This window comes from Balaenoptera physalus (genome assembly GCF_965194825.1).
Source record: "Balaenoptera physalus genome assembly, chromosome: 9".
Classification (NCBI taxonomy): Eukaryota; Metazoa; Chordata; class Mammalia; order Artiodactyla; family Balaenopteridae; genus Balaenoptera; species Balaenoptera physalus.
Genome location: NC_138888.1, coordinates 50,420,942 through 50,433,160, shown reverse-complemented (window position 1 = coordinate 50,433,160; position 12,219 = coordinate 50,420,942). Strand labels below are relative to the sequence as shown.

The window sequence follows — 12,219 nt, the reverse complement described above, 5'->3', positions numbered from 1 at the left end:
AGTTAATTTACATAAGTTTTAAAATAGGAAGATGTTACATGCAGATTTGCATTGACTTAGCTCTTTCATTCTTCTTAAGTGTAAAGTCTCCCTCAGCAATCCTCCATTCGTCACCTGCAGAGTAACTAAGAACCACTTCTCTACCGACTGCAGACTGCTGAGAGGGTCACTGTCTTAGCGCTACCTTGGCGGGGACAAGAGAACTGGCGGGAAATGACACGGTACGCAACTGCTAGGGGGACAGGTCCAGGCTGGCTCCCTCCCACCTTCAGACGTGGATCTCACATGTATTGCTGGTTCCAGAGCTGACTGTGGAGGACAGATGAGAATGGAAGCTCTGGTCTTGCCTGCACTGCTGCAGCATCTGAGGGCAAAGAGGCATGCCGGTTGCGGGGATGTTGCATGGATGTCCCCACCTGAAGGCTGGAAGAAGCTAGATGGGAAGGAAACTGTCAATGCTTAGGGGAGCTGAATGACACTGAGAACCTTGTCGGTGGGGCACATTTGCCTACCACCCTTCTCCATGAGTCCACAGACAATGAGCTAGGGACTGAAACGTACCCAGTTAAGTCAGGAAGCAGGCACTTTTTCCTTATCATCCCTATTTCCTGTCCAAACGTGGAGAAAGTGTTTGAATAGCAGACCATGCTCCTCTCCCAACTTTGAGCCCCCGAGGCTACATATCTAGCGGGGGGGCTGAGGGGCGATGAGAAGATGAGCTTTCAAATGAGTTTGATTATCACAGCCGTAAAAATGATCAGGACTGTCTCTGGTTAAAGGCAGACTGAACACATGCATTTGTGTTTGCTTTTTTCCTAAAACCTTGCAAAAATGACAGCAGAGGAATGAAAAAAGAAATGAACTCACGAGGACACAGAGACTGGGAGAAGAGACCAGAGGAGCTGACAGCCGAGCAGCCGCAGCTATACAGTTTTGTCAACTAGAAAGCATAAGTATGTAGCAGCCGCAGCTACACACTTCTGTGTGTAGCTCCCTAGGCCCTCAGAGCTCGTTGTGGTGAGCTCTGGAGACCCGGCTGGACAGATCCTGTCAATACTTCTTTACCTTGTAGCCTAGCTCCTTGGTCTTCTCCTCCAACAAGGCGTATCTCTCTGTTCCGTGCCTGCTGCGCTCCCGGTCGCCAACCACGTGTTTGTTCGTGATGAGAAATTTCCAGCTGCTTCTGATAGTGGTTATGCTTTTCGATTTTGGTGTCAAAGTGCTTAAGCTCTTCCCAAAAGGATTCCAGTTTCTTCTCTGTGAAGTTGGCTGACCTGGCCGGGTCCCACAGATCCAGCACCTGGGGCTCGTCGAAGTCTGCCTCGGCGCCACAGCCCCGGTGGCCGACTTTCCGCAGGTGGTCGAAGTCCTGGCTGATGTCCCGCAGCCTGTCCTTCAGCTCGGCGTGTCTGCTCTGCAGCACGTTCTCCTGGCCGTGGGTCACGTCGGCAGGACTGACGACGTTTTCCTTAATTTCTTCTGTCCTGCTCAGGGTCTCCAGAAGGACCTTATTCTCCTGGACCTTCTCCCTGTGATGCTGAAACTCCCGCCACGACTGGTCCAGTTCTTCACTGAAAACCTTCCCGGAGGTCTTCGCCTTGTGCCACAGCTTCTCCAGCCGGGGGTCCTCCAGGCTGTGGTCCTCGGCGCCGGGGCTGAGGACGTTGCTGCTCACGGCCGGCCTGGGAGTCGTTTCTCCTGTCCCGACCACACTTGGCCAGGATGACGCTGAGACTGCTAAGTTTTGCTTCTTTCTCTCCATCTTCATCTAAGCCTTCAGCCTTCAATCTCTTCCTCTTGAATTCGTCCCTTTTGCGTATGTATCTTGAAGCTCAAGCTTGTATCTTGATCAGCATGGAGCTCGGACAATTTCACAGGAGAAAGATTAAGCCGCTGGGCCTCCTCCCACAGCTGATTCAGCTTCTCCTGGCGGAACTACCCCCGACCCGGGCTCTCGCTCCGAGGGCTGCGCGGGCTCGTTCTTATCCCGCGAGAACTTGCCGCCGTGGCCCGCCGCCCGCCAGGCCCCGGGCGGCGGCGGCGGTGGCGGCGGTGGTAGCCGCCGGACCTCGCGCAGCGCCGCTCGGACCCTCCGCGATGCCTTCTTCCTCGTCTGGAAGCCGAGACCCCGGCAACTGCGGGTCGGAAAAGCCCCCAGGTTTTCTGAATACTTTAAATTTTCCCTTCAGTTATGACCTAGAAGAAGTGACTCAGTACAGAGCTTCTGTGTGCATCAGGCCCACCTTTCCTCCTCTTCAGCACCAGTTCGTGTTACATATTCCAACTATGTTCACCCATTAAGATCTAGGGATTACACAGTACAGGATAACAAAATGACCTCTTTCCTTAAATTTATTACCATAATTTATTTGAATTATAATATCTATTTATGATTCTGGTATTAGTTTTTTTATTTCTATTTTTATAGGTGAATCTAAACTTCCCAGAATAGATCAAATCCTCCACTTAAAAGTCCTGGTAGCCCTTTTAGCACTTGGCAATTATAATTTGATCACCGTCACATCCACAATACATCAGGGCCAGGAACACAGTAGTTATTTTAAAAATTGGTTGAATGATTGGGGGAATGAATGAGTATAGAGTTGAGGGCTTTTATGTTTTTGCTTTCTTTGGTGCTGCAAAATTTTTAAACTGAACTTGGGTTTCTTTATTTCTTATTATTCCTGTGGTTGATTGTTCTGATTTTATTGTCTTTCTTTGTTTCAAAACTTTTGTTGTGTTTAGTGTCTACAAGAATATTGTGCCAATATTACAGCTTCCCAAAAATCAAATCCATTTTTATAAAAGTATCCTGAGAGCCTTTTAAACCTTGAAAGGATACAAATTAAGGTCACAAAATACAGTGAAAGGGTAGACTTTCAAACAGTTAAAAATAACTTACATTTTCCATTGTGTCAATTTCTTCCTCTGCACTCTGAAGTTTGGTTAAAACAGCTGCTCTTTTTAGGTTCAGATATTTAAGTCGATCCATAACTGTCTAAATTTAAAGAACAAGTCTTTTAATACATTGGCATTTGAACATCTCAAATGTCCTGAAAAAGGCATGAGCTCATGAGTAGAATACTTCCTTGTTCTTCCTAGCTTCTGGTAGTTTGCCGGCAATATTTGGTGTTGCTTGGCTTGTAGATGCATCACTCCAATCTCTGCCTCTGTTGTGACATAGCCATTTTCTCCCTGTGTTCATGCGTCTCTCCTCTTATAAGGATGCCAGCCATACTGGATTAGGACCCATCCTAATTCACTATGGCCTCACCTTAACTTGATTACATCTGAAAAGATCCTATTTCCAAATAAGGTCATACTTATAGGTATTGAAGGTTAGCTCCTCAACATATATTTTTGGGGACAGGATTCAACCCATGAGAGTCTACCCTTTGGTCCCCAAATATTCATGCCCTTCCCTTGTTAATTCCCTAGTTTATGTGAGAATCCTTATCTCATTGGTATTGAGCTTCTCCATGTAACTTGTTCTGGCCAATAGAATGTGGGCAGAAGTGCCAGGGTGCCATTGCCGGCCGGGGCCTTAATAGGCTTGGCAAGTTTCAACCAGGCCAATTGGAACTTCTGCCCTTTACCTTGAGGAAAGTGTGTCCGAGGTTGTAAAAAGTAGTCAAATTCTGGATATATTTTGAAGAAGAGCCTGCTGTATATGCTGATGGGTTGGATGTGGGATATGAGAAAAAGAGAGGAGCAGCTGGAAGGATGGATGTGACATATACTGAGAGGGGAAAACTGTGGGAGGAGTGTATTTGGGGCAGGGTGGCGGTGATGGCAGATCAGGAGTTTTATCTTGCACATTTAATCTGAGATGACAATTATACATCCAATTGGATATATTGGATATATTTATTAGCAGTTGATTATACAAGTGTGAAATTCAGGGGAAAGGTCTGGGATAGTAATATGAATTTAAGAGTTGCCAGCATTTAGAAGGTATTTAAAGCCATTGGGTTGGATGAAGTCTCCTAAGAAATGAGGGTAGACAGAGGAGAGTGCTCAAGGAATGAGTTCTGGGATCCTCCAATTCTAGAGGTTAGAGATGTAGAGTGTAGAGGTAGAATAAACTATAGTAGTGTGGGGTCCCAGAAGACAAGGGAAGAAAGGAGCAGGAAGGAAGAAGTGATGAGCTGGGTCAAATATTGCTTCTAGGTGAATTAGATGAAGACCAAATAGTCACCACTGGCTTTGATCAGGAGATCACAGATGATCTTGGCAAGAGCATATTCTAAGTGAGGAGCTTCTCCCTAATTTGGTTGCACCACCAGCATTATTACTTATGTGGCCACCAACCATATCAAACTAAAAATCTGGGCATTGCTTCTGACTTTTCTCTCTCCCTGTCCTCCTACATTAAGTAGCTCCCAGGTCTGTCTTCTGTCCATTCCCACAGTCACTACCCTGGGTTAAACCACCATCTCTTATCTGATGTGCTGCAAAAGTCAGAACTAGTCTTCCTCCCACCAACCTGCCTCTCCTCAGTTTTTCCTTTGCATTGCAGTCTGAGGGATCTTTCTTAAATGGAAGTAGAAGCATTTTACTCTGTGGCTTAAAACCTTTCACTGGCAGCCCACTCTCTCATGATGAGGTCTAAACTCTTCAGCATGGCTTATGAGGCCTTTCTTGATGCCACCCCTGCTTATCCTAAAGTTCTGGCACTATTCCACTCCTCCTACTCCATCCCCCTAAAAACTCCTCCATCTTCCAGTCCTGCGTTCACTTCCTGGAACTCACTATGCTCTTTTTTGCCTCTGGGGCTTCACACAGACCCTTCCCTCAGCCTGGAACACTGTCCCACCTTCCTCCCCTCACCAGCCCTCACGGTCTAATTCTTACTCATCCTTAGAGTTTCAATGTAGAAATAATTACAGACACATGGCCTTCCTCACGAGATTAGGTCCTGTCCTTTTGCCATGAGCTCCTATAGTACCTTGTACCTCCCGGATGATAACACAAACTGCCCTTTAAATATTTATTTTCCCCCAACATAATGGATACTGTATGAGGGGAGGGACTCATCTGACCCCTTCCCATCTGTATCCCTAGAGCTTATCATAATGCTGCACACCTATTAGGTGTTTAAGAAATAGGTAATGTATTTTTGTATTATTTTGTATTGTATGTTTTTTGTTTTTATTTTTTTTTTATGTACTGTATATTTTTGTATTTTGTAATTTTTACGATGCATATTATTTTGTATTATTTTTGTATTTTATACTTTTGTGTTTTCTGGTTATTTTAAAGCCATGAGTGTGTACAACTTTTAAATCAGAATGCAGATATTTAAAAAAAAAAAAACAAGCTTATAGTTACAGAAAGCAGATTGGTGGCTGCCAGAGGTGGGGGGTGGAGGATGGGAGGTGGACAAAATGGTTGAAGGAATTCAAAAGTATAAACTTTCAGTTATAAAATAAATAAGTCCTTGGGATGTAGTGTACAGCATGGTGATTATAGTTGATAGTACTATATCGCCTATTTGAAAGTTGCTAAGAGAATACATCTTAAAAGTTCTCATCATAAGAAAAAAAATTCTTTATGTATGGTGTCAGATGTTAGCTAGCCTTATTGTGGTGATCATTTCACAGTATATACAAATATCGAACCATTATGTTGTATACCTGAAACTAATATAATGTTGTATGTCAATTATACCTCAGTTTTAAAAAAAAGAATGAAGATATTTACATTTGGGGGAAAAAAAAAGTACCTTCTCTTCCTTACATTCTAAGTGGGAAGTTATCACATGAAATATATTTAAATGATGTATTTAGTATGGTTACCATAAACAGAAGAATTACTATTATGTTTTAGCCAAAAATCATGCATTAGTCTTTCAAATTCACACATTTAAAAAAACCCCTTTCCCAAACATATTTTGCTTTTTTTCTGATCATAAACATCTTGAACAAAAATCTTTCTGTATATCTCCATGTATTTCCTTAGAATAAATTACTAGTAATTGGGCCTCTCTGGACAGATGATAGACATTTAAAAAAATCTTTTGGGTACATATATGCCCTATTATTTTCCAGGAAGATTGTGCCCTGTATGCTCCTACCGAAAGGGTATTAAGAGCATTTCGCAAACCCTCCCCACAATCCTGGATATTGGATAAATTTGTTAAATCTGCTAAGAAAATGCTGCTTTATTCTTTGTGCTGTTTGCATTTCTTTGACTAATAATATGATTATAGAAGTTTAAAAAAAATATATTATTAGACGTTTCTTTCTAAATTACCTGCTCATGCCCTTTGCCTGTTTTTCTATCGAGATATTTGCTTTTTTCCTATTGAAATATCAGAAGTTTTAAAATATTTACAAAAGATACTCAGCATTTGTTTATAATTAGTATGGAAACTATTTTCCCTCATTGTCATTTGTTTAATAGTGAAAATAATATTGTATTTTCAAATATGCATATATTCTTTTTAAAAAAAGCTTTATTGAGATATAATTCATATACCACATAATTCATCCATTTAAAGTGTACAATTAAATGGTTTTTAGAATATTCAGAATTGTGCAACCATCACCACAATTAATCCTAGAACATTTTCATCACCCCCAAAATATACCCTTTACCCATTATTAGTCACTCCACATTTATCCTGGGATCTCCCACAGTGGTAGACCCACGCCCCCCACCCACTGCCACTAAGGAACCACTTATCCATTTTTTGTCTTTATAGATTTGCCTATTTTGGACATTTCATGTAAATGGAATCATATGATGTGTGATCTTTTGGAACTTTTCTTCTACTTAGCCTGTGTTCAAGATTCATCCATGTTGTAGCATGTGTCAATACTTCATTCCTTTTTATTGCTGAATAATATTCCATCGTATGAGTATACCACATTTTATTTATCCATTCATCAGTTAATGGACATTTAGGTTGTTTCTACCTTTGGGCTATTGTGAATAGTGCTGCTATGAATATTCATGCACAAATTTTCATTTGAACACCTATTTTCAATTCTTTGGGGTATATACCTAGGAGGTGAATTGATGAGTCATGTGGTAACTCCATGTTTAACCTTTTGAGGAACTGCCAAACTGTTTTCCAAAGTGGCCACACCATTTACAATCCTACCCACTATGTATGGGTGTTCCAATTTCTCTACATCCTCACCAACACTTGTTATTTATTGTCTGTTTTGTTTTTTGTTTTTAATTTTAGCCATCTTAGTGGATTTGAAGTTGTATCTCATTATGGCTTTGGTTTGCATTTCCCTATGGCTCATGTTAAGCATCATATCCTGTGTCTATTGGCTGTTATCTGCTTTTCCTTTTCTTTGAGGCACTTTTGGTCACACAGAGATTTTAAATTCAAATGCAGTTTTGATTTAAATGTGGACAGATGAATAAATACCACATCAAAATTTTAAGTGTCAAGATGAATTTTTCAAAAATAAATGGTATTAAAAAAGTAAATCTATTTCCTATATTTATTAAAATAAGTATAATCCAGTCAATACTTTTTTGATTTTCCAAACTGTGGCATATTCTTACTGAGCATGGCACTTACCGTGAAGAGCTCCTCTGGGGGCTTATTTCCGTCTAGCTCAATGAGATACTGGGAATCGTGCTCAGCCATTACTTCCTGCAGATAGTTGAAAAGAAGCCTCATCATTCAAGATCATTGGCAAAAGATCAGAATCTTAATATACCATGAAGAAATATTTAAAGCTAAATTATTTGCTTTATACATGACATAATAGATGTTATTTTCAGGAGAGCTTTTACAAAAGCCTAAACTAGTCTTCTTACCATGAATTTTACTCTCTTTCTGTTTTTTCCATTTTTTTCTACAGTGAAGTCTTAGAGTCTTTCCCAATAGAAGTGTTTTGGGGCATCTAGCTCTCTGTATATATTCATAGAATAATTTCTACCAAACTGCTAGCTGAAGAATGGGGTTGGTTCATTTCACTTTTTATTCCCCTGGCTGTGGGTGATGTTCAGTATCCAGATATCTATCTCTGTAAACTGCCAAACCATAACCTCTGTGCAATTTTCCGTTAGACTCTTTCTTCTGCTTAACATTCATGGAGAATCTTTAGCCCTTACCTGCCATATGGTTTGTAAATGTTTTACCTTGCTATGATTTATCTTTTGACTTTGTTTATGGTATCTTTTACAATATAAAATATTTTTATGATGAAATCTGTTCTCATTGTTTCTGGATTTCCTTCCTTGCTTAAATTAGATTTTCTCTATCTCAAGGATATATTAATATTCTTGTAAATTTTCTTCCACTATTTTTTTACTATTAAAATCTAAAATCCAAGGGATTTTATTTTTTTACATTGGCAATGTTGAACTCTATCTGAGTCTTGTGTTCCCAGAAAGTAGGGATGGTGGGGAGATAAGACCCACCTCTACCTTTCCTCAAAGACTCAGATAAGATCCATCTCCATCTTTTTTCATGATTCCCATAGGACCTGAGGATGGCTCCCTTGTTTACCTGCCTCCATAAAACCCCAGCCCCCTTACTTTTCTTTGAGAAAGTTCTCCTTAGTGAACATTCTCCCTGTTGCAATGGTCTGAACAAAATCATCTCCTTAAATGTCCAGTACATTTTGTCTTTCGTAATACTGCGCAAGGTTAGGTTCTAAGTATTTCTTTTCTTCTAGACAGAAGGCACATTATGCCTGCATTATTTATTTAACCATAAATAACCATGTTCTGAACAAGGAAGTACATTATGCTTTTCTGCATTTCAGATACTTTCCTTAAGCTAGATTCTTAAGAATGGACTTACTAAGTCTAAGGGTAGGAACAATCCTAAGGCTAAAGATCCTATACCAGGTCCGACCGGGAGTCAAGCTGGGATTCGAAGACAGGCAAGAATGAGGACTTAGCCTTGGGTTACTCCTGAAGTAGGATATAAGCCAGAAAATGATGCAAGTTACTTTGCTCCCACTTGCTTTCCTCATGTCTTTTGAAGGAACACTGAATTTTGGTGGTATTGGCCTTCCAAGTGAATTGACATCTCAGCCAGGTCAGAGGAGACTGGAATTGCAGGCTCCTACCTTTGAAGGCTCTCCCACCTCCCTCCACACACACCAGCACCTTGGAATTACCTTACAAGGCAAGCTGTATACTATTCAGCAAGCATCACCTAGGCCTAATGTCTAGGTTCTTGGCTTTGAAATTCTTGCTCTGCTGGCACCAGGGCACTCAATTCTTATCTATGCTTTGCTGCAGGGCTTAGAATTTTTCCACTTCTGGGCTTTTTTCAGACAAGCTGTCTAAAAACCACCATACTAATTTATATTCCTTTCAGCAGGGTATGACAGTGTTTGCTTTACCATATATACTTGCTAGAATTAGTAATTCTTATTCCTTGTTCATCTTTTAAAATTTGATCATGGATATATCTCTTAATTTAGATTAGCATTTCTTTATTATCAGTAAAGCTGAACATTTTTCTACAGGCTTGTTACCCTTTTGTCTTTCATTTTTGTGAACTGTCTACTCATATTCCTTGCCCATTTATCATCAGGAAGGTGAGACCTTACAGGTTTTAGAAAAATCATTTCTATGACCTTTTTTTTTCACACTTTAAAAATTGAAGAATAGTTGATTTACAATGTGTTAATTTCTGCTGTACAGCAAAGTGATTCAGTTATATATACGTTCTTTTTTTTATATTCTTTTCCATTGTGGTTTATCACAGGATATTGGATATAGTTCCCTGTGCTATACAGTAGGACCTTGTTATTTATCCATTCTATATACACTGGTTTGCATCTGCTAACTCCAAACTCCCACTCCATCCCTCCCCCACCTACCCTCCCCTTTGTTAACCCTGTCTGTTCTCTATGTCTGTGAGTCTATGACCTTTTAATATATCAAAGCTTTAAATCTTTTATCATAGTTGATGTGGATATTTTTCTAGTTTGTTGTCTTTTAATTTGAGTGAGGTATTTCTTAAAAAATTATTTCCAGAAGCTTTACATGTAATGAAACTGAAGCTGTCATTCTATTTCCTTTGTGATCTCATCACTTGTTCAGCTGACCATCTGTTAAGCATTTACCACTCGCCAGAATTTGGGCACTGCACTGGGCATTGGTGATGCTAGGATGTGAGACCTGGTCCCTATCCAACCCCCTGCCCATGAATATAGTTTTCTAATCTTCTGAATCTGATATTAATTATGCTTTATTTGATACCCAATGCCAGCCACTTAAGGAATATGTAGAATATTTTTGTTGAAGGAGAAAGAATATTATAGATAGACATGTAAATTACACTTACGAAGCTATGTTTAAAGGCCAGGGATGGAAGAAGAAGAAGGGAGGAATCAAAGTCATACATAAGAAAACAAAAGTACTGAATCATTATGCGGTACACCTGAAACTAACACAATATTGTAAATCAACTATATTTCAATAAAAAAAGAAACCAATTTGATTCTCATTTTTTGGCGGGGGGGTGGGCAGTGGGAATGAAAATGATCCACTCATTTGTCTCTAAAAATATATAAACATTATAAAACAGCATGAAACAAATTATTTTAGTTTCTCTATCAGATGGGAAGAGGTAATTTGAGGACTGTTTTTTATTTTTCTTTGTATTTCCATTGCTTAGCATGGTATCTGGCCAAATACCAGATAATAAATGTTTGTTGAATAAATCTCCCACACAAATTGGGCAGAGTCTACCCTGGATTTTTAACCATAAAAATATGCTTTTCAATAATCATAATTTCAGTAATCATACTTTTAAATGCTAATTATTTTAATTAACATTTTCCTATTATAATATATAATGGCCTTATCATGTTTACAAATAATCATCTTTGAATGGGATAAACAGAGAAACCAGTCTGGGATAGCTCTTCTTTAGACTGCAATTTAACTAAATTAACAATTCCTTTTAGAATAAAAGATACACCTTAAGTGTACATGTGTTTTGATAAACCCATAAATGCTTTCACAAAACAATCTCTTGACATGGACTTTCCAACCTCCAACCATAAATAAATTCCCCTAATGACTTTTGAAAAATGCAATTTTCAGCAACATTCCTGCTTCGTAAGAGTAAAATAATATTGTTCTGTGAAACAGCTTTTGGAATGCAACCTTATTCTGGTGGCATTTTACCAAGCTCAAGAGGAGGAGAATCAGGCAGATAATACATGAAGTGAAGAAATGTGAAAGTTATTTCAGGGATAAAACACAAATATCAACATTCCCATTTTCAGCAATACATCTTGTTCTTACTTCTAAAGGGTGAAGAATTATTTCCTTATAAAGTTTAACAATGTGTTCAATATTTTCCAAATAATCTTCAGGCCTCTGAACTAGATGTTGAAGAATTTCAGCCACCACCTGCATTTCAGCAATAAATGCCTAAATGGAAAAGATGTTAAATATCTTTATGTTAATCGTTACTTTATTTACAAGTCATATCCCTCCCTCCTTATACCTAGATGCCCTTTTGGGATGAGAAGAAGGGAGAAGGGGAGATTAGCAACAGGGTTTTTATTTTAGAGAGATAGAACACCCCTGAAGTTCCTTTATCAGATGGAATAAAGCTTTAAATTGACTTGGATACTTACTAATTTCTTTTTGCTCCCCAATAAGTAGGGAAGAGAAAAGGAATAACATCAGATTTTTAGAGACAAAGAAATTAGATTTTCTTTGAATACCTGAGCTTGTAGCTCATTCATTCATTGATTCATTCATTTAGTAAAGCTTAAGTGCCTACTCTGTGCCAGACACTGTTCTAGGAGCTTGAGAGATGACAGAGAACAAAACTGGGGAACAGAACAGAACTGAGCCCTGGGGCTCAGAGAGCACACGTCCCAATTGAGGAAGACAGAGTATAAACAAGTAGACAAATAAATACATCACAGGTTAGGCTGTGGTGGTAAGAGCTAAGAAGAAAGATGATGCAGGGGAGAGGGGATGGAGAGTGATGGGAGAAGGTGGTCATGAAAGGGTTCTCTGAAGAAGTGACATTTGAGTAGAGCCACACAGATTTCTGGAGAAAGAATATTTCAAGGCAGAGGAAATAGTATGTGTAAAAGTTCTCAGCCCAAGGCCTGGTAGGCATTCAATATCATATTTATTGTCTTATTATCATATTTATTATCTTAATTACAATGATATGCTTTATTCAGGGTAAAATGACACACTTTTATTCCTATTTGCTGTGAGGTTTACCTTTTTTAAAAAATCTGGTATAGATGCTGA

The 12,219-nt window shown here is 39.3% G+C and overlaps 1 protein-coding gene and 1 pseudogene across 5 annotated transcripts in view; both read right to left on the bottom strand.

Moving 5' to 3' along the window:
- Nucleotides 1–12,219, bottom strand: part of AK9 (adenylate kinase 9) — a 118,200-nt gene that overhangs the window by 85,881 nt on the left and 20,100 nt on the right. For all 4 annotated transcript variants that reach the window (XM_082475089.1, XM_082475090.1, XM_082475091.1 and 1 more), the window contains exons 8-10: nt 11,245–11,373; nt 7,544–7,618; nt 2,903–2,998 (exon numbers count right to left, since the gene is read on the bottom strand). In XM_082475089.1, the coding sequence (XP_082331215.1) occupies nt 2,903–2,998; nt 7,544–7,618; nt 11,245–11,373 (300 nt within the window). The remainder of the gene's footprint in view (nt 1–2,902; nt 2,999–7,543; nt 7,619–11,244; nt 11,374–12,219) is intronic.
- On the bottom strand, nt 1,003–2,797 carry LOC309666560 (alpha-2-macroglobulin receptor-associated protein pseudogene; annotated as a pseudogene). The gene is made up of 2 exons: nt 2,775–2,797; nt 1,003–2,183 (listed from the first exon to the last, which is right to left on the bottom strand). The product of its transcript is annotated as an alpha-2-macroglobulin receptor-associated protein pseudogene (transcript).